Consider the following 27,641-nt stretch of genomic DNA (forward strand, 5'->3'; position numbering starts at 1 on the left):
ATTCAATTTTCACACTCCTGGACGGGGGAGAGAGGGAGAGAGCAGGGACAGAGGAGCTTTTCTGGTAATAATAATAACAAAATAATGTACTTGAGACATAAAAGCAAATAGACAGAATGAGAATAGGCACGGCTCGCAGGGTGGAGAGACATTTCTGCAGAGCGCAAACAATGTGCAACAGCCTTCACTAACAAGGCTGAGAGAATTAGTTCCACCTTGGCCTCTCAGTTTGTATAATCAGAGGGTGGAAGGGGGGGCAGCGGGGGGGGGGGGAGGGAAAGGTCTGCATTTCAAAAGGAAGCACAAGATATGCAGAGAGGACAACAGCCGATGAACGCAGGCAATTCACCGATTTGTTGTTGCCGTCTGTTGAAACGGTCCCGAGCGGAAAAGCGGGAACCTTGCGACGCACAAGAGAGACGAGACACGTCGGGGTTTGAAGGTTTCACCCGAAGAAGGGCAACCGCTGCCATTGGCTGACCAGTGACAGCGCAGACATCACGAGCCTCGTAGGCTCAGTTTGTAGTTTCACTTTAAAATTATTATCAGTATTACTACTGCGTGTCTAATTATGATCGCACCCTGGCGTTTTCGCAAATTTGTTGTAAGTGAAGCGGTGTGAGTTTCTGATAAACGCGTCATCAGCAACAAACGGCCACTCATTTATTTCTATTTGGATTTTCCCAAACCTGCGTTGTCTTTAGGTTTTTCTGCTTATTTAACCGTATGTACTGCAATACTATTTTTTGAGAGCAATTTCAACAGTTAATCTAAATATCTAAACACTGATCACTATATTATTTACCACCCCCCCCCCCACCCCCATTGTTTCATTCAGTCATTTCCACCAACACTTTTTACAATTTATTTGGAATTTTCTTCTGCAAATGAGGGTGCCGTTGACATGGGGGGTCCTGACCTGACAGAGCGATGATGAAAAGACAAATCTGATACGGCATTACTTCCTACTACCTCAGTCTCTCACTGTAAGCAGAAGTATAAGAATGACGATGGGAATTGGAATAAGAAGAAAAGTATGAATAAGAATAATACGGGTGTTTCATTTTCTAAAAGAAATAAATAGATACAACGGTAAATAAAGGCAACGGCAAATGCAAAGTTTTGAAGGCACATTTGTGCAAAAATGACCTCGCCGCCTTCACGGATGTCGGCGGTTCGCGTAAACATCACATAACAGACATTCAAATGCATATTGCATTGTGGGCGAACAATTGGCATGATGTCTCGCAGTATGTAACAAATAAAGACATTTTAAAAACGGAATAAGAGAAAGCTTGGGTACCCTCGGGGGAAGTGAATGCGATGAGGTCGGGGAGGCTACGCTCATGTTTTCCGGGTTCTATTCAGAAGGAAGCACTTGAATGACGCCCTGCCAGACGAGACGTGTGCTTTCCGCAAAGTCGGCGCAGACGCTTCAGCCCGTGCCCGCAACACAAGCAAATTGTTCCCGGGGAAGAATGTGAATTTAGCTGAGGCTAAATTTAGGGTGAAAATATTATTGCCTTTATTGAAAGGTATCGTGGCTACGCGGCAAAAGCCAGGCCTCTCCAAGTATGGTAATTCTGATGTTTTCAATAAACTCGAGGGATCACGCGCCTTCTCTTACGTCTTAGGGAACTCCCGTACCTCTGAGCTGATAAAAACCTTTCCAAAACACGAGGGATTATCAGAAAAATGCATAATTTAGCTCGACACAAGCCCGCTGTCATCCGAGGATTCCTAAAGACCTGATTTGTGACTCAGGGTTTGGCGGGAAAAAAAAAGAAAAATAATTGCTGGTATTATTTCACGACAATATTTTAACATGTCAAGGCCGTAAAGCCACTGAAGTCATTAGACATTTTGTTGCGCTAATTGCCTCTTAATATTATTAGAGTTCCCCTCATTTTGAATGTGACATGATATGAAAACACTTAATTGAATAAGGTTTTTAACCAGCCGGAGGAAGAATAAATGAAGGCAAATCTTTTTCTTTCTTTTTTTTTAGGGGGGGGACACAATTGAATAGTTCATTTAAATGTGTGTTGTTTAAGTCTGCATTTTTGATGCACAAAGTGAAAGAAGCATTAATTGGTTTGGTTGCGTTGCACAATTAGATTCACATAGAGACACTTTTTATTTAGTTGCACTACTGCGCAAACTTTATTGTAGTCAATGTATTGGTCCTCAATTATCAAACAAATACACGGCAGAATAGGAGCCTTTGACTCAGAAACGTGTTTGTCAAATTGGGAGACGAGCAAATCTCACACTAGGTCTCAGCCTGTGTACACCAGATTGAAATCAGAGAAGAAAAAGAGAGGAAAAAAAACAAGAGAATGTACCCAGTGAGCCGCAGCTGTGTGGAGGAAAATATCTTGTTGAAGGCGAAGGTCAAAGGTCAGAATGGGCCGACTGGTGGGGAGATAACAGGAAGGCAACAGAAATACCATCTCTGAACACACAACGTGTGAACCACCTTCTAACGCAGGCGTGGACAAACTACGGCCCGGGCGCCATTGTGCGGCCCGGTGAGCTTTTCAATCCGGCCCGCCGAACTTGAAGAAATGATATTGATAGTAAGTAAGCCATAAAACAGCTGTATTTCATACAGTCGTTCAGGGTTTTAGGAGTCATTTCAATAAGGAGCTAAATACTATGGGACTTCAAAGACTCATGTTTTGATGTAACTTTGCCGTTGTTCAATTTCAATTGGCATTGAAGCTACATGACATGTTTTCTATACATCCCTCACACACATCTATAAGCCCCTCCATCAAATTTTAGAACCCATTGTGGCCCGCCAGTCAAAAAAGGTCGCCCACCACCACTGTTCCAACGGCTGCTTCCAGAACCATCCATCCACTGGTTTCTTTAACACTGCAACACTGCAGTCTACTGGGATTTTAAAATTCATGGCACAAAGATTTAAGGCGGCTCTGTAGGCAAACACCATGAGAACTCCGTTCTGGCACAGTGTTCCTAATAAGGAGATTACAAGGGACAATGCTGGTTACAAGGCTACATTAAAAGACCTCAAATTGATTGTGAACGCACGTCCGCAAGGATAAACCGTCCCTTCCTCCGCAGTCGCAGGTCCACTTCCTGGAACCTCGAGAGCGGCCAGTGACACAACCTGCGTCAACTACTTCATTTGAGTTACTTAAGTGGTTCCGCCGTACCCGACTGTAAAAAAAACGACGTGTTACGGCGAAATTCTCAGCACGACGCGGAATTAATTTTCTAAAGAGAAAATATCTGATTCAGCGTCGGGAGCGTTTCAGCGCGCCGCTTCCACAATCAATGTCCCAAGGGCACGTTGTCAATTCTCTCTTGACAGTAATGGATATCAGAAGGCCAGCGCTACGTCGGCGGGTGTGTTTTCTGCTCCCGCTTAATTAAACATTCTGGGAAACCAACTTTGAATAGACGCAAATCTTTGCGCGCGGGCTGCCTCGAGAGACGTCGCCGCGGACGCACTCGGGCCTCAGCGGTCACCGGCGCACTGCCGCGGTACGGACAGAGCCTGGAGGGAAGAGAGGAGGAAGAACCGGTGAAATAAGACGTGGCAAAATACAGCAGAGCTTCCAGCAAGGGCTTCGGAATCTCCTTCTCTCACTTACGCACGCATGTAAGCACGCACGCGCAAAATTTGTCCACTGCCAGCCAATGACAAGCACCGATGGGGTCCTCCTCCTCCTTCTCCTCTTGTTTCTCCTCCTCCTTCTCCTCTTCCTCCTCCCATCCTCCTCTTCCTCTCCCCATTCTTCTCCCCCATCCGCCTCTTCCTTCTCCTTCTTCTCCTCCCCCCATCCGCCTCTTCCTTCTCCCCCATCCGCCTCTCCCCATCCTCCTCCTCTTCTTCTTCCTCCTCCTCCTCCTCCTGCTCCTCTCCTCCCATCCTATTCTTCCTCCACTGCCGGCCAATGATGAAGACCAATCAGGTCATCCTCTTCCTCTTCTACCTCCTCTTCCTCTTCGTCTTCATCCTCTTCCTCTTCTTTCCACACACACACACACACACACACACACACACACACACACACACACACACACACACACACACACACACACACACACACACACACACAGTCCACCACCGGCCAATGACGAGGACCGATGGTGTGAGGGGAGACAGAGAGCGAGGAGCTAAACAAAGCGGTGAAATATGAAGACGGGAGGAAACCGAGAATCAAAATAAAAAAGGAGGAGGAAGCAGAAGGATGGAGGACAGGATGAGGCTGACAGATATTAAAAACAGCCAGAGCCCAGCGAGGGAGCTTTCCCCTTCCTGATGGCTAATATACAGAGATTAGTGGGAGGGAGGTGGAGGAGAGGGGGGCCTGCGAGGGTGGGGGGAGATGGGGGTGAGGAGGGATGTCGCTCTTTAAGGGAAAAAAAAGAGGAAACTTCTTTAAACCTGCTGCCGTCTTATCAGCCTCCCGTTCTTCGCTCATTCAAATTTTTCTTGACTCGCTCTGCTATAATTCTGAGATTTCCTCCCAAAAAAAGAAAAAAAAAGACGTCCCTCGCGACAGCCTATTAAAGTGGCAATCAGCGGCGGGAGCCTCCGCAGCGCCGCCGGGCGCATCTTCCACGAGGAGGAGGAGGAGGAGGATGATGATGATGATACAGCCGCTATTGAAATTGGCAGGAATAATACACGTTCACATAAATCTCCCCACCACGGCTCCGACCGTCCAACCAAGACTGCGAGAGGAAGCAACTGCAGCGAGAACGAGGCCTCCTCCTCCTCCTTCTCTTCTTCCTCTTCCATCTTTTCCTCCTCTTCCTCCTCGTCTTTTTCCTCTTCCTCCTCTAAGCCTTCGTCCTCTTCCTCCTCCTCTTCCTTCCGCTCCTCCTATTCTTCCACCTTTTTCCTCTTCCTCCTCTACCCCTTCCTCCTCCTCCTCCTCCTCTTCTTTCTCTTCCTCCTCTTCCTCTTTTTTCTCTTCCTCCTCTACGCCTTCGTCCTCCTCCTCCTCTTCCTTCTCCTCCTTCTACTCTTCCTCCTCCGCCAAACCCCAGCAGCCGAGCAGCCGAGTGCGAGGCTCTGCCGTCGCTCCCGCCGGCCGGTTAGAAGGTGTTTTATGTCTCGACAACACGGCCGTGGCGGCCGACTCGCTCTATGGCCGCGGATGCGTCGCGAGGGAGCGGAGGTAAAAAAAAATACAAAATTGGAGACGAGCTCAGACTGAGTCTCTGGTTTTTATTTTTTCCGTCACTCCCTCCACTGTCTGGCCCACGGCTGCACACATCCAGGAATCACACACACACACACACACACACACACACACAAACACACACACACACACACACACACACACACACACACACACACACACACACACACACACACACACGCTGGCGCAGGTACAAAATCTCACGCGCAACTCCTCGGCCTCCTCCAGCATGTGTGAGTGGGCGTCGGGGGTCTGGGGTGCGGGGGAGGGGAAGGCGGGCGGAGAGCGGAGAAACTAATATTTCTCTTGAGAGAGATTGATGTGATCTGTTCAGCACTTCATTGTTTGAGGACAATTCGAGCGAACAGCCTGTTCTCAGCAGACCGGGGCTGTCTGCTGGTGTGTGTGTGTGTGTGTGTGTGTGTGTGTGTGTGTGTGTGTGTGTGTGTGTGTGCGTGCGTGTACGTGTGAGTCAACAGCAGGCCGTGAGCATTAAGGGAAGAAATTGCTCTATTATTTTAGCGAGTGCAACAAATCAGCCGGCTCACCTTTTGTCCCTCTCAATCGTGGAAGCGATCGTGGACAAACTGGAGCTCGGCGGCGCAGCGGTGCAGCGGCGGCAGCGGCGGCGCGGGCGAGAGTGGCCCGGCTCGTCCGTGCGCTGCATAAACCACCCCCCCCTCCCCCGGCTGAGTGAGTACAGACCTCCTTTCACAGCCACAGATAAAGGGGATGAAGGGTAATAAAATGTGTACACTTTAGTTCGCTAATACACTTGAGCCGGCCCTTCCGTGCGATTTGCCCCTCGCACTGTTTTGCGCAATTGACACGTGTCGCACAAATATTCCTCAGACGTCCTGATCACTTCTTAACGCTGCGCAGTCCAGACCAGCAAGGTGGTCAAAGTATGGCAGATGAAGGCTGGACGTATCGATCTACGTATCAATAGTATCGATATTATCAATAGAATCAATGATATTGATACAGGGAGAGTACTGGTAACGGATCAATACTTTTGTTGCAGTTTCTCTTCTGGACGTCTCGATAGATCAACAAGGTAGTTTTTGGTGCGTCATTGACCATTGTTACATTGATATTTTGTTACATTGTTACTTTTGGTACTTAAAAAACATGTTTATTTACCGATCATAATCAATTCATAATCATAATCAATTAACCACATGAAAAAAAAACACCTAATCATTCAATGGTCATGACATTCCAAGTCAGAAAAGCATTGGTATTGGCAATACTAGTCTCGTATTTACTTGGCATCGGATCGATACCATAAACCCCCCCACCCCCCCCAGTGACGCCCACCCCTGCCGCCGAGCAGCCGAGGGGTGGGGGGGGGTGACGTAACCTGCGTCCGCAGCCGCCTCGCAGGAAATGAAAGCGAGCTTAACAGTGTTTCTCTTGCCTTGGAGTGTTAGCGCGATATATATTTTTGTTGTGCGCGTTCCATTGTTGAGTCACATCCTGTTGGTTATGGGCCGGGCCGTTTCTGGCCGTCTCGCTGGGGAACATCACAGCTTTTTAATAAGTCACAGACGCGCCGCACGCATGAGGAAAATCATTCACCTTCCCTTTCATCCTCTCGCTGCCAAAGAAATTATTTTTTTGCAGCGTTCTACTCGCACGCCCACGTGTCAACCAAAAGCTCCACTTTGTTTAAATCACAGAGCGATCAGTATATTAATATTTGACCGTTATTCTACAGTCTGTAAATTTCAGACAGGATGTGTAAACTGCATATTCTAGGTGGATTTTTTTTTTCCAGACCATTTATCCAAATGTAGTATTTTCGACTTTAAGATATGTAAGAACTTCCAACATTTGTTGGTCAAGGACAGTTTAATGTACTGCTACTGCCACCAAGTCAATGACAGGAATTAGTAATATAGATGAAATGGAGATCACAACTATGAACAAAACTGTATTTTTCCCACTTTCTTGTGCAGCACAGTGTAAAAGAGTAGCAAGTGTAAAAGAGTTGTGTGTGTGTGTGTGTGTGCGCACGCTCGTGCACGTGTCAAAGAGCGCGAGAGTTTATCAAACGGCAACACCTTTCGCAACACCAGTCAAAACAATTCCGTACGAGCCGCTGCTATATTTTCCCCCTGTTATGACATCAGGACAAGGGTTTGGTGATTTACATTTCATCCGAGCGTGGCCGTGGCTGAATATCATTCATAAATCAGCGATGTATGTTTTAGTTCGTCCACCTCTATTTATGAACGGCGTCGCCGATTTAAGCGGCCGGCGACGCCGTCTTCAAAGTCACCCTAAATATAAAACACATCATTGGCTCATTAGCGTCGGCTCGGGTGACATCCCTGGGTCAGAATTGGAAGAGAGACAACTATTTATCTGCGCTAAATGAACCTGACATCAGATTTGTTAGCGCCTTTTTTAAAAAAAAAAAAAAAATGTGACGAGACACTTTATGAGGACGTCTTCATGAAAATGTGCCGTGGCGGCTCGGTACAGGGCTCCCGCGAGCCCAGCCGCACTTCAGAGAAAGTGTCGCTACTTTGTTCTTTCCTCGGACGCGTCACGATAATGAGAAGCGTCAGGTTCCATCAAGCAGAAGAGGACAGGACCACATTACAGATGCATACATCACCGCTCTCATTTCAATGTAATAACACCTGTCGGGCCTGATGAGGGGGGAGGCGTGACGGCTTAGTCTGAGAGAGCGCACGCACGCCGGCGTACATGCAAAAGGTCACGCATACGTGCATATATACATGGGAAATAACAGAATCCAACAAAACACATCCACATGGTAAACATGTGGCACATAGAGCGTGTCGGGTTGGATTTGAGAGTGTGTGGACGTCTTCTATACGCCGCTGTGTCTCCATTATGTGATAGTGTTGCTGTTTTCTGCGTGTGGATGATTTGCTGTATTACCTGAGAAACTTTTTTACTCTTGCCTGAGATGGTTTCAGACTCTGCAAAGAGACGAAAACGCAACTCACGCACGTCTCTCCAGATTCCCCATAATACACGGGACAGACGATAGCTGAAATGGAGACTATCACCGCACTATGTGAGTCGAGTTGCACAAGGGAGACACTACCTTTGCTACAGCTACACAACTTCGACAGACTGCATCGTCATCATAAAATGCATGCCGAGGTCTGCATATCTGCAACAATGCACCCTGCGCCAACATCCTGTCCAACTTTCTATGATAATGATAAAACAATTCCCATAAATAAAAACACTGTTGAGACACTGCGTCCCTGAAATGAACTTTAGATTTCTGGAACTGCAGATGCAGAGTTGTATGTTAAACGCATGGTAGTTCACATCTTTTTTGAATTACACTACATTTAAAGTAATGTAGTTTCTCTGGTCATTACGTGGCTGGAGGTTTAAATAGGTCCTAAGTTCCTCAGCATGTGGTGTACCCACCGCTAGCTGGCAAAGCTAGCCAATACAAGTGTGACTCGTCAGGGCGATTACTTAACCATGTTATGTTGACGGTACTGTTTGTACCGCCACCTACCGGCAAAACTAATATAGTTTATCTCCTCCAACCGCTTGATGGAAATATACCTAATGCACTTTTTATTTTTGGCAGGGGTGGGATTTCAAAAAATATTCTCTTTACGTTGAGATGCAAACCAGACTTGTGTCTATTTAAGTCTGTGACAACCGCAGTAAATACAAACGTACGTGCGCAACTTTGAACAGAGAAAGTGGTATTATACTGTTTGACAATAAAATCTCACTGCCAGAGAAAGCTGTCAAACTCAAAACAACAAACCCCTTTTGTGACCGACCTCCGAATGATAATATATGAGCACAAATGTGTTTTGATCCTCTTGTCTGCAAGAAGCCATCATTTGTGATTTCCTGATGTTTAGACACAATAAAGCGACTTGGTAATGGTTTGGAAAAAGATTGCGGTCTGGGCCTAATGCTTCAAGCTAAGCTTCTCTAAACCGCTGGGAACAGACGGAGGCCAGCTGTTCCTTTGAGGGGCTGGTTAAATGAGCTCTGAAACTAAGGGCCTTGTTTCGGCAGCGGAGGGAGTTCAGAAGCCGAGTCAAATGTCAGTCGGGTCCTCTTAAGAAATAATGTACAAAGTGGGACAACGTGTCAATTTACCCACTATATAAAGCTCTTCAAATCAATGTCAAGACCTCCACTTGTGGCTCATGGTAAACAGCTAGCTTTCTATATTTGGTAAGGTGCTTATTAAAAAAAAAAAAAAAAAAAAGTTTAAACTATTTACAAGGGGAATTATTGAAACAAGCTTGCACTGTGTGATGTGTTTCTAATAAATTCTCGAATAGCATTTCTACAAATAGTTATGATGTGTTGGGAGCAAAATCTTGGAGCAATGGAGCATCATTTACAGGAAACCACACTGCAAACTATAAATACACCAAACAAGAGGAAGCTGGAATAAATGCCTCTCTGAAAAGGGGAATTCAAATAAATAAATAAAAATTGTATCATTGTAATATTCTGAATTCTGTACCATAGCTCCTGCACTGAAACATTTCCAGTCCAATTCAATTTACTTTTGCATGCAGATTTATAGGCTTGTCAATTAGTAATTGCATTATTCCATTTGTTATACAATTACAGATTTAAAAAAAAAAAAACACTGTGTAATACAAATACTCAGGACCCAGTCACAGCGTTTAGAACACAGATCTAAATAAATCCAACTTATTTGGAAAAAATGCCAGCTAAACCCTCTTTCCCCACTCAAGATGAACAGATGTATTAAATAATCCATACAGATCATAAAAAAAATGCCTCTTTTATTCAACTCAGTGATTCGTTGTGTGTGTGTGTGTGTGTGTGTGTGTGTGTGTGTGTGTGTGTGTGTGTGTGTGTGTGTGTGTTTTAACATGCTACAAAAAAATACATCAACAACTGAGGAAAACTGGGCACCTTTGGCGAAATGAAGCCCACGTTCTCATGAGACAAGCGTGTGTTAAATACACGACTTGTGTGCTTCAAAAAAAAAAAAATCATGGTGGTGGAGTGGGGGAGAAAGGTGCGAATTCAAAACAGAAAAAAACCCCGCGAGCCAAACGAATGGCGTTACGTATTGGCAGAACAGGCGAGACAGCCGAGCCACCGGAAACACATTTTGAGACAGGTGTGTTCGTCAGTCAATAGCACCAGGAGGTGACTAAACAAACAAAGAGGTAGATAACCCGAACAATTATTCGATTCCCCCCCCGCAGGCCCTGTCTCATTTCCACTGTCTGTGCAAACGACCCGCCATCGGCCAACACCAGATATCCGGTGTCTGAGTCGGCTAACGGCCGCCGCAAACACCTTGGAAAAACAAACAGCGAACACGCAGACAGCAGGGCAAATGATAGAACTTTACTCACACTTTCAGAAGACGAAAGCCGCCACCTTCAACATACGAGTCCTGCGTATGTCGTCAACTTCTCTTCCCCTGCGGAGAGGAACGAGCGTTAAAGAGCAAATAATGCCGACTAACTTCCGGTTAATTTGTTTAGCTTAGGTTTGCTGACGTCGTTAAAGTTCGTGTTGGCCGTCGCGTTTCTCACATGTATGTTTCGGGCCTCTTGCCTTCACTTTCACCCTTAACAGTTAAGGTATTTGACAGGCACTACATTTAAAATAAAACGGTTAAACTTTACCAGTAACAGGACACCTGTCACTGACACCCCTTTTTTATTTTTTATTTTTCAACCTATCAGGCGAAGGCAAGGGCCGAAGATGTGATGTTCTTCTTCTTTTTCTTTTTTTACGGTGCATGTTTTTTGTTTTTGCTTTAAAGCTATTAACAATAACAAACAGCTCAACCGTTTTAATTTATTCTTCCCTATGACAAGCAAACTATAATTCACCCCAACATTGTCTTCATAAGGCTATTCATCTGTGTGGAAACTGTGGAGGAGTGAACATAAAGTTAAATTCAAGACAGCCTCTGGTGAAAAAAGGGGCTAAAATGGCTTTTTACAATCTAATTCAGCGTGTAAATTAAAAGCAGTCAGTCCAAAACCTTTGAAAAGATGAGTCAGGCTTTGTTTTATGACTTGGTTTACTTCATTTTGGCGTGAATTCCTGTTTTAAACAAGTAAAGCCGGTGAAAAAAAAGTGTGGGCAATTGCCATTTTAATTATGTGCTTACACATGTCCAGGTTCAGCAGCAGCTGCCTCTGCCAAGTGTTCAAACCATCAGAGTCAAAATCAATTGAGTAAACTTTGGCAAACATGCAACACAGATACTTTATAATTAAGAGATTAGGGCCACGCTTGGGTGACTTGAAGTAAATAATATAAAACAGAGATGGGTAGCTACCAGGAACCAGGAAATCCCCCCTATCCCCCATCCCACCTCCGGCCCTGTAACCTGTATGTAACACTCACACTAAACACCACACAAGCGCAAGCATTCACTCTGACACGCACTCATACACACAGCAGAAGCGGCAGAACAAGGCATTACCATAAATTCATTAAAGTGGTTGGGCAGTATTGATAAACACGTAGAGATGTTGTTTACAATGTCTGACTGGATGGATTACACTTCTACACAGGCAAGTGAAGGAAACACTCCCGATACACACACTGTTTACACTGGGAGAGAAAAAGAGAGGGGAGGGGGGTTAATACATAGCTTCACAAGGTCCCTGAGTGGCATGTTTTACAGAGCGAAATAAACATCCAATAAAATAAACACCACTCCGCTGCGCTCTTCTGCCATGTTGTGTCCCGGGACGGCGCACAGAGGCTTCTGTGAGCCTGTGCCAAGACGACATGTGGCCCTGTGTCCACAGATCCGAGAGGAATACACACAGAAATGGTATGAAACAACAATTACGCTAAGGCTTTAATTATTTTTGTGTGTATTTTGAGTCTGACAGGGAATTTCTGTGTCTCCCCCGCAGAGGGGTGCAGAGCATTTGATTAGCCAACGTGAGAGCAAAATCACTTAAATGTTTGTTTACATTTAGAAAAACACTTAGTCCATGTTGAAACAAACTAAAATAGTAATAGCGGGGTTTTAGTGGTGATCCAAAAGTGTGAAATTAAAGCAAGACAAGGTTAGTCAGAAATATGCAAGTATTAAAAAATGCATTTAATCCAATTATAAACAGCCCTCTGAACGAATAAGTATTTAGAACAAGTATCTAAATAAATAAATTTCTTCTGAGTGTAGCTTGAAGTCACATGACGCGACACTCAGTTCAGTTGCACCGGTGGCCTTTGTGATGTAGCTGTAATGAAGCAGAAATGCTTTGTAAAGAAAAGCTTCACTCTAAACTGAAAAGCCACTCAAATAAAATCTATGTGTCACTACCACCATTTATTTATTTTCTTCTCTTACATTCCTCCCATTATTTTTGCAGCTTTTTGTCGTTTCTTGTTTATTTATTTGGTTTGTTGTGTCAGTTTATTTCTCTGAATTTTGGACTTCCTCTTTTTATGCTTGTTATAGATCTGGCCACCTGCTCTGTGCAAACACGAGAACATAAAACAAATCTGTTTAAATCCTGAACCTTTTCTCGATTGTCACTGCTGATGAAATTGTCTCTTAATTTATTTCTCTTAATATCACCTTCAGTCAAGCACATGACTTTCAAGTTTTAAACCATTTTTTTTATCAATCGAATTAAGGCTAAAGCGCAACCATGTTATTCAAATGACTGCTACAGGCCTTGACATGCGGTGTAATAAAGCCTCTGAGTGCAGAGGTGGGCAGAGAGGATTTGGGGAAGAGGCGATGAGGTTGCTGATTGAGCAAAAAAAGACAAAGAGATTTGGGGGGAAGAGGGCACGAATTTATTGCCCTGTGGAGGAGCACATATACAGCGGGCGACGGGTGTGGGGGGTGGCGGGGGGTGGAGGAAAGAGGGGGAGAAATCAGACAGGTTGGACTGTGAGAGCACACACAGACGCACTCTGTTTAATGTCTCGCTGACATTTCTGTTCCCCATCTCCGACCCTCGCTCGCCCGAGGAACGGCAGAGAGGGAAAGCCAGGGGGGAGAGAGAGAGAGAGAGAGAGAGAGAGAGAGAGCGGGAAGACAGGAGGAGGCAACAGTGCTCCGTCTGCACTTCACCCAAGGTCACAAGCCCCAGACAAAGTCAGGGGTTAGGGTTCACCTGAGGGCCAGCCAATCAGGACGCGGGCTGGCGAGCGTGGGAGGGACCAGATTCCACTCACTTCACCATCTGCCTTGTTTGTTTATTTGTTTATTTCCTGTGCCATCCGTCATCCCCGGCTGTCGTCGACTCCCCTCTGGGAGTCTCCTGGTGTCGCAAGTCACCCCAGACTTGTTAAGAAGTTATAATGTGCGTAACAACGTGGCGAAGAAGAAGAGGGAGGAGGGGGGGAAAAAATGAGCAGTGCTCGTCGATTTTATGCGGCGCAGTTTAGAGGCTACCTAATAGTTCACTCCCTGAGTCCTTGAGTGGATTCCTTCTGGATTCCGTCACTCCATTAACCCGTGCATTCAGGGCTAAGTGTGTGTGTGTGTGTGTGTGTGTGTGTGTGTGTGTGTGTGTGTGTGCGTGCGTGCGTGCGTGCGCGTGCATCATTGAGGCTTTCGCTCACTGTCACTGCTCTGTGTCTGGTGCTCATTTCATTTCTCTAAGCCAAACCATCTGTGTATTCAATGGCTGGAATGTTCTGCACGGACACACACACACACACACACACACACACACACACACACACGCTGCTGCTCCTGCCTCCACACTTCCCATCCATTGACCCAGGCCTAACCGGTGGTGTCCATATCGACAGATGAAAGTTGTTAGCTACCAGCCTCCTTTGCTGACCCTCATGTTTATGCGTTAGCTCAATCAGCTACTTTGCACTCCGGTGGGAGCGGAGAAATCTGCACTTTAACTGGGTCAAGCCCAACATCAAATACACACACACACACCTCCTCCTCTGGAAAAAAAAAAAAAAAATCAGAAATCAGACAATACTCAAGGCAAATACGCCCCTGCCATTTTCCCGTCACCTTTCGCTGCTCGACGGAGCACTTAGCCCTGCGCTCGCTCGCTCGCTGCTGCTGCTGCTGCTGTTTAGACAGTCCAAGTGCGAGTGTGAGCGGGCCAGTTGGCTGGAGATGTGCAAGAGCGGCACGGGGATGAGAGGCAGCAGTGTGTGCAGAGTCTGGCTCAAGCCTGAGAGCACTTCACTAACCTGATCAGCACCAAGACAAATAGAGGGGTGATTGCTTCCCCGTGGCACATCTGGCTTCTCTTAAATCGACGGGAGGGAAGAAACAGCGGTGGGGGGGAGGGGCTTTGTCTGTGTGTGTGTGTGTGTGTGTGTGTGTGTGTGGGAGCGCTCCTAAGAAGCCTGACACTTTACATAGGGTATTTCAAACACACTGCTGACTTGCCAACCAATTACAGCCAATCGGCGCTGTCGGCCTGGCTGCTTTCGCCCGTCAATAAAAACATTTTGGTTGGGACGACTCAGGCCCCTCTGGACCGCAGCCCGGGCCCAAACAAAACGGCTCTCTTCAACTTCTGACATTCCAAAACGGAAGCGGGAGAATTCCAGCGCTGAGGGGAAATAAAGAATCCTGCCATTGAACTGAGAAGAGGAGGCTGCAGAGCGCCAAGTCTGGTCCCGAGGTCGGTGAAGAAGGTGAGGAGCGTGGGGGCGTGTCTGTGTGTGTGTGTGTTTGTGTGTGTGTGTGTGTTCCCGTGGCCGCAGGTGGAAATGGTTTTTCTATACGGGGTGTGTGGCTCTCTCACCCCTCTGAGCGGTGGCCCGTCTTCCCACTCACGACCCCCGGCAGTCACCTCAGTGCCATCCAGGACCGCCACGCACACATTAGTAGGGACGGACTGAAACTGAACCTAAATCCCTCAACCCCCTCGGGGAGGAGGGGGTGGGAGGCAACTTGGGGTCAAAGTTGGAGCACGACGGTCCGAACCCACCACCAAGTGCTGCCCACATCCCCACCTAGTGGCCGTCGCAAGCAAGACGGCCACCTATCAGCATCCCGATAGGTTCCATACTGTTGGCTGAAAGAAAAAAGTTCATTCCAATAAGAGAGGCCTTTTGTTCTTTGAGCACCTGCCTCCAACATTAATCCACAGCCTGCATTCTGCGTTTGTATCTGTTTTCTGTCTCTCTTGCCTGTGTTCCTGTTCCTCTGACCTGATAGTAAACTGAGACTCTGTGAGTCAGGAGCTGTCCAAACAGCAGGACAATAATAATTGTTTGTTGTCACCAAGGATACGCACTAACACACTCGGCAGCATCTGGCTTCTATTAACTGTATCCGAGCATCTCGGACTGTTCTATCAGTCCACTCATGTGTATGCGTATCTGTGTGTGTGTGTGCGCGCAAGCGTGTGCGCGCACGCGTGTGCACGCTTTCAGCAGTATATAGGAGGCGGAGACAGACTTTCACAGCCAGTAAATTACGGAATGCATCTTTGAGTTAATTTTGTGGGCGTGCGTGCGAGTGTGTGTGTGCGAGAGAGAGAGAGAGAGAGAGAGAGAGAGAGGGAGAGAGAGAGAGAGAGAGAGAGAGAGAGAGATAAAGAGTGAACAAGCGTGAGTAAGTGGGTTCGCATATGCACACGCGTGTACATAGGCTGAGGAATGCCCTTCCCAGTTAGGGAGCAGGGGCCCAGGCTAGGGGCTTTAGAGTGGGGCCCAGTGTGTGTGTGTGTGTGTGTGTGTGTGTGTGAGTGTGTGTGTGTGTGTGTGTGTGTGTGTGAGCCAGTGGGAGCTTAGCAAGGGGCCCTGTGTTTTGTTCTGTTCCACATCAATGGGACGTCAAGCCGGGTTTGGGCCTGACAGCACCCGGATTAAAGGTTTTCTACCAGACTCTCTCTACCCCTCCCCCAGCACACACTCGCACAAAACACGCACACACGCACGCACACAAACACACACACACACATGCACACACACAAACACACACACACACACACATGCACACACAATGGGCTGAAAGCACACAGTCTTAACTGTTGAAGTACTAAATTGTAATTTGCAGGTGGCTACAGGCGGTAGTAAAGACCCTCCCAAAAATAAGAAGCAGGGGCCGAAGAAGGTGTGCGTGTCTGCTTGGATGCATGTGTGTATGTGTGTGCGCGTGCGTGCGTGCGCGTGTGCACCACCATTTAAGACAGAGGGCCTCATGATAATAAAGAAATGTATGTGTTTTGTTTAGAATCTTGTTAATAGTCTCCCAGCTGACCAGTAGCGGCTCATTCATACATAATGAGCTGTTAAGATGTCCAAAGAATACATCATCAGATGAATCCGGCTCATTAATATAACAGAGGCTGTGGGGGATTAAAGCAGATAAACATGGTTGAGGCAACAAGCAGGCAACAACACGTATGAAAGTAGTTTTTTTTTTTTTTTTAGTGTGAGTGTGTTTTTTCCACAGAGGAGTTTCGATTGTTTGACTGGCAGGTGAGAACCTTCCGGGGAAGAATCCTAAAACAATGACACAGCTCTCACGCAAATCACCAATAATGCAAAGGAAAAAGGAGGTGGTCATTTTAGCATTTGAACAATGTGAGCGGTGGCTGCGTTCATCAAGTAGCCATGCAGCGGCTTCACCCAAACACAGCCGGTGGCGTCCATTCAAAAAAATCAAAACCACCAACGGTCTGCATGGGAAAATTAAATAGAACAAGCTGACACTGACCCAAAAGATGGGTTCACGTTTTGAATATTTGTCTGATTTTACAGAGGATATTAAAAGTCCAAAGGTTCTTTCCGGCTGCGTAATTTTCACGCTGAGCAAAATGGAAAAAGAAGAGAAAAGAAAGAAAAAGCAGGCACAACCTAAATCACATTTCTTTCTTTTACCTTTTTTTTGTGATTACCAGAAAAAAATTAAGGTTAAATCAAAGGTTAAAACGCCTCGGTTCTTAATCACATTGTCTGTTTCATCATATTAAAATGCATTTAAAATTTTTGCGTGGAAAAAAAAAAGACAGGAACTCTCTCTCTCTCTCTCTCTCTCTCTCTCTCTCTCTCTCAGACACACACACACACACACACACACACACACACACACACACACACACACACACACTTTGGTTCCCAGTGCTCCAGATGACGGTGGCATGCGGGGGCAACGTTCCCAGCTCTGTCAGGGCACTGGAAGAAATGAAAAGGGGAGGGTGGAGGGGTGAAAAAAAAAACAAAGCAGGAATAGACAAGCCCATCAGGACTCTCGGGCTAAAGAGGCTGCAGTTTCTGCTCCTCTCTTTTTTTTTTCTTTTTTTTGTCCCAGGTGGGTTTTGTTAAGCGGCAGTTCATGCCTCAACCGGACATTCAGCTGACAACAAAACACGTTTGATGCTGCTAAGGCTGCTGCTGCTGCTGCTGCTGCTGCTGATGCTGTTGGGCTCCAAAGTTCCCTCCAAACCCCCAACGGTCCGGGTGTTGGGGAACACAATCCACGCCGGCCGCCTCCCGATCCCCCATGACTTAATTAGTGCTCTCTGATTCCCCGCATTAGTTTACTGTATAGGAACAACTTTTATCCTTAACTGTAATCAGCCTGCCCAGAAGAATAGAGCACAATAAGAAAGCCTGTTTGAAGTTCTCTTTGTGTTATCTCGAGCACTTGAACAAAAGCCCAGTGCAGCTCGACCCGGAGGACAACGCCGAGCCAGGAGACAGCCCGGCTTGCTGGAAACAAGAAAAAAATATATATAAATACATATATATATTTATATTTATATATTTATATATATATATATATATTTTTTTTTTTTTTTAATTGTGACTTCTTATTTATGACACTGACTCATCAAGCTGCAGTGGTGGGCCTCGTCGTCACAACCAAAAGGGCACGAGGCTGTTTTCTGCGGTCAGGGCCTTCACATCACATCTAAAAAAATGTTCTTATTTAAGGATCCAATCAGTGCAGTGGTCTCATGACAGTTTCCTGATTACAGGGATTATTCGTAAAGTGAATAAATTTGACCATTTATAACCATTTACCCTCCTCACCCTGCAGGGGGAGAAAAAGGAAGGGGGGTGCGGGGGGGAATCTTGTGATGAATTCTTGAGGTGTCATTAATATGCATAATCAGGCAAAGCTGGACATTAGCCTAGCCTTTTAGGTCTATTATCTGGAGATGACCATGACAGACCGTACAGCTTTTATGAACCTCTTTATATTTCTTATAAGATATTCTGCTCTCTCTGTCTACCCCCCCCCCCCTCTCTCTCTCCCTCTCTCACCCTCTGTCTCACTGGTGATCAAGGTGACCGCTAATTTCACAGCAATCCGCCTCATCAGTGCCAGCGAGTGAAGTGATGGTATCCAGATTGTACGTTAAATAATGGAAGAGATATTTTCATCTGTTAAAAATGGCCCCATAGGAAATGAGAGTGAATAGCTGTTGATGTTCATGTATAAGCAGGTGACGTGTCTTTTCTTTTCTTTTCTTTTCTTTTCTTTTCTTTCTAAACATCTACAGCCCACATTAATTTATTTGCACAATGTAATTCAATTGCTTATTATTCTATTTTTCAAATTCTACTAGGGTCCACCAGAAAAGGGGCTTTCCATCCCACATGAAACCAAGATAAATGTTGGTTCTTGATTCATTTTTCCAGGGTTCAACTTTCTTCATCAGCAGATGTCTTTTGGGCTCCACGGTGGTGGACTCGAATTTGCCATGTGCGAGCCTCAAAGTGGCGTCCATTTCTGGTGCAAGTCTGCCATCTAGTGCCAATAAAGCGAATTACCTTTGAATGTGCAACCACCAGCCAGGAGAACCCTGGCTTTAAAAACATTCGTTATTCACTGTTAGTTTGTACTCTCTGATGACTTTTAACGTACAAAATAAATGATTTTATTTGCATTTTAAATAACGGAAACACAAACACACCCTGTGCTGTTACGTTTTCATTGTGTGCCCGGACTTGAGACCCAACAAGTTGTCACAGCACAAAACCAAAGTTCTAAAAAAAATCTAAAAACCAGGCAAAGTGAGCAGCTTGGTGTTATTTCTGACATGGACTTTGACGAACCACAATCTTTCTTTCATTGACCCGATGTATTCTAATGTGTGCGAATCTCACATTATCAGTAGAACAGACACAAAAAACAACGCCAAAAAAAACACATTAATGTTACTGATCCAAAGTAATAAATTCAATGAAGTACTTTTTTTTTTAACTTTCTTTCTTTCTTTCTTTTAATCACTAACCAATGTCACGGTTCACAATAAAACGGTGGTTATTTTTCTTTTTCTGCTATAGCCTTTTACAGCCAGCAGAGTGCGCCAGAGCGCTCTCACCGAGGCACACTGGGCTCAGCAGGGGTTTGTTTTTTTTGTTGTAGTTTTTTTTGTTTTTTTTGTTTTTTTGTATTTTTGTTTTAGTTTTTTTTCGGGTTTTCTACAACTCACATCTAAAAAAAAAAAATGAATCGTGTTTTAGAATATGGAATTTTCGTATGTTATTTGTTAAGATGCAGATTACAATTAAAAGCCAGATATGGACAATTTCTATAGTGCGTCAGATATCCCGTCTGCATAATAAATGGACGTTTCTTCTGCAGCTGAGAAAGTTCACGCTGGAAAGAACCACCAATAAACAAGGTTGAATAAGATTATACAGGACATATATCCTCATCACTTTTTTGTTTCAATATATTAACCTTCAAAATAAATGTTCTAATTCTGCTGCACATTTCACATCCCAAGCCAACATTTTGTAAATACTTGAGCCTACTTGAACCACGCAACACTTGTTACTTATTCTCAGTAGTAATTGCTGCTATTAATTAACATGCCAGCCAGTGTAACTGTAATTACATACATAAGGTCTCAAGAACTGAGACATTTCCAGCAACAGGTGCGAGTTTGGCCTTGTAAGAGCGAGTTTATTTTCTATGAAGTCTTTATATTGTATTATATCACAGATCCTGCGTGCATTTGTTAAAGCATACAAGTTCTGTGCACATTTGTCATGTTTTTACAACTATCTCAAAAGTAAATGGTTTGTAATTCTCCAGAGGAAAAAATTGCATTGTTAGTTTGTGGAAAGTTTTACAAGCCGGTCAAGTTTTGCCCTTCATTGTTTTGTAAAGGCACGTCGCTTGTTTTACTCGAGTGAGGCATCAAATATTTGAGGTTCAACCCCTTTTGTCCGAGCCACAGAAGCACGGCTTGAATAAATAATATTGACAGATTTCTGGTTGGGTCAACAGGGCAGCTGACACAGACATGTTTCCATGTAGACAAGGACTGGAACATACTAGGACGTGTTAAGTCTTTTGTGATTGCTGTAAAAGAAGAAGAAGTTTATTTGAGCTACTTCCTTCCGTGTCCTCTCAGTCTGGCGGCTGTTGACGTTGAATCCGACGCACACCTGCTCCTGCAGCAGCCGTGCTGTCTCTCCCTCACACCTGTCCACCCTTTACACACACACACACACACACACACACACACACACACACACACACACACACACACACACACACACACACACACACACACACACACACACAGTTCAGCCACACAGCTGCCCCGCTGGCTCCTTACCTGTCTGACTGGTTTCCTGTTCAGCTCACACTGAATGTGTGGAGGCTGCATTAGAGCAACAACAACCGCTTTAAGGCCTTGCCTTTTCCATGGAAAGTGGTAACAGGTTAGTCATTTGACTGAAACTGTTACCTAAGAGCATGTTAAGAGCATATTGGAAGAAAATAAAGATGGGAAAAGGACAGGTAGAAAGGAGAAGAATTCTAGAAATAAACAATTTTGCTATAATTCCACCCCAGGCAAACTGAATTAATAACATTTTCAGCACAAAGGTTTTTTTTTAGTCATGATACAGCCAATGTATGTACTATATCAGATATTACATTTTATGAATGCACCCTAATTCGGCCCAGAATCTAAATTTTTTTTTTTTCTAGGTGCATTGATGAATTTGTTGGTGTCCCTTTGATCAGACAGAATGGTGGAAAAACAGCTGATTTTTACCTTTACCTTACTTTTTTTTGGCCTATTCATTTACATCTTCCACGCTGGAAAGACAAGTTTCAGAATTGAGTATTTCTTTTGCAGCGTACACTCATTTAATCAGTGGAGTCTGATATGGAGCATTGATCTGGCTCCTCTGAAGATGAACATGATCTGGTGCGCCACATATCTTCTGTTTGTCAAGTTGAAGGCAGCCGTACCTTGACTTTGATGCACACATTCTTTTATTCCGGCACCACCCAGTCGTTCATTGTCTGTCAAACACAGCCGACGATGATGGCAGATTTTGTTTACAGCTGTGTTTCAGATGGCAAAACATCAAACAGGTTGAAACAGCCCATTAAGATTTATGATGAAGCTGATGGTGGAGGAAGCACAACTGGTACTTTGGATGTACTCAATCGAGAAGAGCCAAGCCACAAGTATTTGTTTCTCCTTTCACTTGCCTTCGTTGCGCTTCATTTGGCCTGTGCAAGTCCCAGCGGCAGTGCAGGATGACAGAGGTATGCAAACAGAAATGATTGCACTTTAGACAGATTGTTCTAAGGCAAACATCACAAAAATACATGCACGCACACGCTGGTATCACTTCCCTTTCTGAGGACTTCACGTCGACTCTCTTGCGTTCATACGTTGTCTCTGAATTGTCTGAAATTCATTGAAAAGGTTCGACCAAAAGGGGTTAATAATAAGGGTAGTATATCATCATGCATACGTTGGTCAACTCAGCAGGAACTCATGCACACACTGAAGATAGAAGTCAATGCTCTCTTTTCGCTGCACAATTTCAAACTCATCCTGTGATTTTTTTTCCAAGAGCCTTCACACAAATGATGCGTGCAGATGACTGCAGTGTTAGTGCAGGTTTGGCCAACTTAGTCCTCTAACAGCTTTTTATGTTCAACGCATGATATGTGAAATTGCATTACATAATTATCTTTAGTCAACTTTCTAAAGAAAACATTGCATAATTGTTGACTCAGGCAAATATTGCATTTCCCGACGTAGCATTTACATGTTTTTGCCGCTGTTCATAAGTTTAGCATTAACTAAGCATTGGATGAACTTTGTCAAATATTTGTTTAGGTAAATAGTCGCAGTTTTAATGCACACTGTCCACCCAGAACAGAGGTCACACCAAGTTCTTCCTGCGATCGAACTGTGATGTTAGTTTTCTATTAATCCAGTTCTTGAAGGCAGCATTTGTGAATAGCGCCTAATGAGATTTAAAAATTAAAAGGTAAAACAGAAACTAGAAGACCGTTAAGATATTTTGAAAAAAAAAGAAGAGTTTATTAATTTAACAAGCATACAAAAACAACAATCATCATTTCAAACTACTAATGCAGTTTCAGTGCAATTCCAAAATATACATTTTTCAGCAGGGCATGTTAATCAAAGTTATATCTGTCAGAAACAGCCATTTAAATAATAATAATAATAATATTAATAATAATAATAATGATAATTTTCTGATTATCATGTGACATTTGTCCTAACCAGAGGAAGCTCGCAGGTGGTACCCTCTTGGGATAAAACTGTACACGTCCGACCTGTACTGTACAAAACCAACCACTACATCACAAAGAAACATTAAATACACAAACAAACAAAAAACCTAAACGTAAGTACTCAAGCAAAATACAGTATAAACCAATAGTTGTAAACAAAACTTGTAAACAAATAGGAACTTTGTGGTTTTACATATTTGGTTTGTGGATTTTTATAAATACCGATGTGTTCTATCAGTTCCACAGACAGACAGACAGACATACAGACAGACAGTATTTGGTGTGCAAGTGTAGCAGACTGTCAGAAATGTAAAAAGTGAAGGACGTGAAAATCTGGAGAAAGTTTTCCTTCTTGATACACATTTTAAAAGGCGACAACAGAAATGGTGAAAAAGGCCAATAAAAGCTCAAAGGCCGAGGTTCATTCTCAGTTACATTCGCCAAACGTTGGACTCCTTGAGCTCTGCTCGTTAATCAGCATGTTTTTTTGTTTTTACTTTCACTTTTTACACATTAACTTGATAGTACAGCCAATCCAGAATGACTCCAGTTTTAATGACTTCACAAGACGAGGCAGTTTGACTGGAAGCTGGCATGTGCTTGTTGCCGTTGGAGCAAAATTCACACACTTTTTGTCCCCAACTATGTTCTCTACAACACCGGCACCGCAAGCTTCATTACAAAATACTGAACGTTCCGTTTCATCACCAGTCGCAGTGATTTTTAATCAACTTGATCTTATGGGGGAAAAAAATGAAATAAAGTTGCCAAAACGGCAACTAAAAATCCTCATTGTTTGGTCTTAATTGAACACTGATATACTCCATGACCTTCTCTTTCTGCTACAGGTTTGCTGCTACATAAAACTCAACAGTGAAACAAAAAAACAATCGTGGACATGAAATTTCATATAGAATTCATATTTTCATAATTCTTTTCATTAGTCCACACTGAGTAGGTAGAGTGCTGCAAAAAGGCACCTCGACTTAGCCCTCAGTCTTGGTTTTTCTCCCTGTTCTGGCATCAATACAAATGTCTTTTTCCTGACTAAAATTGAACTTTAAAAATTGAAATTTAGCTGCTTCTGGCCTTTGTGGAAGCATACCGTATGCATAAGTTAGTACATTAGTATCAGATCCCGCTACTGTCAGATTTATGGGTGTTAAGACGCGCATAAACACAACAGCACATCGAAATGTTTTCGAATACATTTTTTTTTTTTTGACAATGTTTTAAATCAAATAAGTCCCTAAAAAGCAAGTAACTCAGACGCGCATCATTCAATCATTGTGCTATTTCTCAAACGCATGGCATTAAAAAACAAGTCCGTCTTCCACTCAACACGCAGCCACAAAGGAAACATCTTGTTTGTCTTCAAGATGTGACCGTTAATCGGAGTGTTTGCCTTCTACAGCATAATGTACACAATGTAACGGATTTTTTAGAAAAATGAAGGTAGGCAAATTGTGGTCATTTTATCACAAAGCTTAGCGGTGTGAAAGCACGCCATTTAGTGACAACTTATCACACCACACTCCCGCAACGTTTTGCAAGGCAAATCAGGAAAAGAACTGAGTAAGGAATAAAATAACAAACAGAAAAAAAAAAGAAAAAACCCAAACACTCTAAATGAGGGAGTTTTGTTGTCAGTTCTCTTCATCTCTTTCACATGTTTGAGAGGAGACCAAAAGGCTCATGATGTACCAGAAAATATTAAAAGACAGATGTTGATATATGTGTGACTGTGGATGCATGTGTTTGTGTGCTTTTTTAACAGTGAAAAGATGATGAAGAAAGGCGTGGTCTCAGGTTAAAGGGTAATTCAACACTTAATAAACAAGGGCCAAAGAACTCTGCCAGGTGGTTTCTGCGGGGTCTTTGACTTTATCGTCTCGGAGACCGGGATTTCCACCACAGCAGCACTTTCCTGGCCCATTTGATTGAGTGTTAGATTACACTTTCAGGCTCGTGTTTTCTCTTTTTCTCAGGCATGATTCATACACTCTTATGAAATGCAACCACCAAAGTCTTTCACACGGTCCAGTGTCCCTTTCTACCTAATACACTCCTCCTCTGATGGACTCTCAGAGTCTTCATTGTCACTGTCATCCAGCTCGGGAAGGTCTCCCCACAGGAGCAGATTCAATCCTGCAGACAGGACAGATGGTGGGCAAAAAAACTAAACAAAAAACGGGGGTCTCGCGAAAGACATTAACAGAGGAAGGCTCGTACTGACCTGTGGCATCCAGTCTGTTGAGAGTGGACACAGCATCGCTGTTAAACATCCAAAAATGGCCATTGTTACAGGAGAGCAGGCAGGGTTTACAGGGGGCCACAACATGGTAGCCCACAACATTACCACTGGGGGAGCGGGAGAGAATAAAGAGACGTCTGTCAGCACTTTCCTGGAGGCTCTTCTGAAAAGTGCTAACTCAACTGGTGGGCAGCTATTATCTGTGAGATGTTTGTTTTTGCCCCGTGTACAACAACACCAAAGGCCCAGTGATACAATAGAGCCTCCATTAAACATCATTGTGGTGCCAAACTCGGCTTCAAGACAATATAGAATTAGGTTTTTCCAGTTTAGGTCGTCAGAAGAACAGAAAAGGCAAATCCGTTGTTTGACGGACTATTTTGATTAACATCCGCATAAATTGCTGTATTTACGTTACCTACCATTATAAAAAGGAGACGTTTTGCAAACTTATCTTGGACTACAAAATTAGTCATTACCACTAATTATTTTTTTATGACGGTTAATTGACCCATATGACAACAACAATAATGACCACATTAACTGGAATGGAAACACGCCTGCCAGTGACAGCCTCACAGGTGTGTGCAGTATGAGAGAACGAGCTTAACTGCCAAGACCTGTTTGTTTGCTGTACTAACAATTGACATCTGCTGGCTGTCTCCGAAAAGCAAACCTCCAGCAGGCAGCTAAAAAGGTTAACATACCACTTAAGACAAGCGATGTCCCTCAGTTTGCATTTGCAGCTTTCGGTAGAGTAGCAGCTGGCCACAAAGTCAACAGTCCTTGGGGGAGGAAGGTACGTGTAATGAGAAACAAACACGGGCAGAAAATGGTAAAACCCCACATCAACCTTCCGCTTTCATATCATTCTTCTCCTTCATTACGACAAAAATGTTCAGTTAAAAAAAAAAAATGTTTTTTTTTTTTTTTTAAATCCCCCCTCAATTACATTACATCAGGTAGTAAGTTCTAGTTTGTTCCACGTACACCTTGCCCTGGCAACAGAAGCAGACATAAACAAAGGCTAGCATCGATGCTAGCTACATTAGCACTCACCTAGTCGGAGGTATATCAGTCGAGAATAGCTCAACCTCGGTGTCTGCAAGAAGCACCGCTTTCATGCCTCTCGTGCACAGCAGGTTGTCACAAAATACGCAGTTCACCTGGGTCACACACTTGTTTTTAAAATTGGCGTTGGACGTAGACATCGTTGTCCCAGCTTCGACAGACGAACGTCCTCTCTCTTCCTGCCCACCAACGGTTTGTGCAACGAAGGAAAAAAAAAAAGAAAAGAAAAAGAAAATAGTGGTAATTGTTAGTTCGCCTCCTTTCAGAAGGGCTGAGGTTGGCAGACCCGACAGGGCGTTCACTTTGAAGGCGTTACGGCTATAGCTCTAACGTCCTTGTACAAACATTAGCTTGTTTCCCTAGCGACAGCACAGAAGGTGGTTGGCGGTTATCTCGGTGAACGTACCGGAGTCCGTAAACCGGCCTCGATAGAAAACAAAACGTTTGCGGCGGGTGCCAAATAAATGCTCAATATCGTTGGAAAACCTAGGATGTCTTAAATTACTAGTTTGGCGTCCATTGAAGATGTAGTTACCACCTAACCGAGTAGCTGTCAGCTCTGTTTACAACTTCCTGATATTTAATAGCACTTCCTGAAACTATCTTTAAAAGACCACACAACGATCTCTGATTGGACACCCTCCAGTATTACCAACACCATTGGCCAGATTGCGTTACCAATGTATAAACACGATTGGTTGAAAATCACGACGGCGTGCTGTCTAGAGGTTTAAAATGACCGAGTGTCGATTGGTGAAAAGACACGTCGCTCAAACGACTTTTGACCAATTGCTGCGTGAGGTTCACAGCGCTTGTCCTATGATGTGAAGCGGGGGCATGTCCTTACGAAGTTGAAAAAGTTGATGTTTTGACAGGGCGAAAGAGGGGAAAACAGAACAAAATTGACTTTGTTGTGGTTTTTAAAAGTCATATGTAATATTTAACTGAAACGTATACACAGATTTTTATATTTTACTACTATTCACGATTTTAGGAAACGCCATGTTGCTCGCAGCAGTTAAAATATGTGAGCTAACATTGCTCAGCACTAACATATTAGCATGCTACTAAATCCTGCATTCTCATGTTCTGTCCCTGGAATAGGAACATGGAACTGTCTTCTCACTGCAGTGGACAGAGCAGCATGCGCTTAACCATGTGGCTATTCACCTTTATAGTTTTATTTTCCAATAAAATGGGAGAGTTACTTTATCCAGTTTACACTAAACCCATACATAGACATCCCGCACCTTTTATGTGTTTATCCACGCCTGTCCTGCGCACTGAGGGGCAGCCACTTCCAGCTCTCCCTCCTCCTCCCTCTTTACTACGGGAGGGGGAGCCACGAGAGGAGCAGTCTGACTTCAGACAGGCGGACTGGCAGCTGCGAGCCAAACTACCCGCCCGCCCGGAGCAGCAAATGCAAACGAGACGCTGCGGAGGCGAGGAAGAAAATGAACTTTTGAACGCGCCCAACTGACAAGCAGTCGCCGTTCGAGATCCAGCAAAGGAGGGGATGAGCTTCCACTCTCCTCGAGTCGTTTGCATCATAACCGGTTTTTTTGGAGGAAGAGGCGGCGGCGGCGGCGGCGGATGGGAGCGTTCAGCAGGAGCAGCAGCAGCAGCAGCAGCGCCAAACTCACAATGCGCCCGGAGT

At 44.4% G+C, this 27,641-nt stretch overlaps 1 protein-coding gene across 4 annotated transcripts; it reads right to left on the reverse strand.

Annotated features, from left to right (window-relative positions):
* Positions 1–22,429: 22,429 nt before the first annotated feature.
* Positions 22,430–27,369, reverse strand: LOC142887082 (protein FAM72A). Of its 4 annotated transcripts, none has more exons than XM_076024403.1 (5): positions 27,235–27,369; positions 25,973–26,163; positions 25,621–25,698; positions 24,896–25,020; positions 22,430–24,807 (listed from the first exon to the last, which is right to left on the reverse strand). In XM_076024403.1, exons 2-5 carry the CDS (start codon positions 26,122–26,124, stop codon positions 24,713–24,715), a joined length of 450 nt encoding a protein of 149 aa, XP_075880518.1. In that variant the 5' UTR covers positions 26,125–26,163; positions 27,235–27,369; the 3' UTR covers positions 22,430–24,712. The 4 variants fall into 4 exon arrangements, with proteins under 4 accessions (XP_075880518.1, XP_075880517.1, XP_075880516.1 ...); XM_076024402.1 differs by lacking the exon at positions 27,235–27,369 and adding an exon at positions 26,391–26,738 and having other exon boundaries at positions 25,973–26,159; XM_076024401.1 differs by lacking the exon at positions 27,235–27,369 and adding an exon at positions 26,391–26,731.
* Positions 27,370–27,641: the final 272 nt, after the last annotated feature.

This window comes from Nelusetta ayraudi, unplaced genomic scaffold, assembly GCF_046127955.1.
Source record: "Nelusetta ayraudi isolate G7.1 ecotype Tasmania unplaced genomic scaffold, CSIRO-AGI_Nayr_v1 ptg000017l, whole genome shotgun sequence".
Taxonomy (NCBI): domain Eukaryota; kingdom Metazoa; phylum Chordata; class Actinopteri; order Tetraodontiformes; family Monacanthidae; genus Nelusetta; species Nelusetta ayraudi.

Bases quoted from the DNA above. Each gene is read 5' to 3' on its own strand.
- LOC142887082 (XM_076024403.1), bottom strand. From the start codon at position 26,124: ATGTCTACGTCCAACGCCAATTTTAAAAACAAGTGTGTGACCCAGGTG. The intron at 25,699-25,972 runs GTGAGTGCTAAT...TCCTCCCCCAAG, and splicing joins ACTGATATACCTCCGACTAG to GACTGTTGACTTTGTGGCCA. The intron at 25,021-25,620 runs GTATGTTAACCT...CCGCTCCCCCAG, and splicing joins GACATCGCTTGTCTTAAGTG to TGGTAATGTTGTGGGCTACC.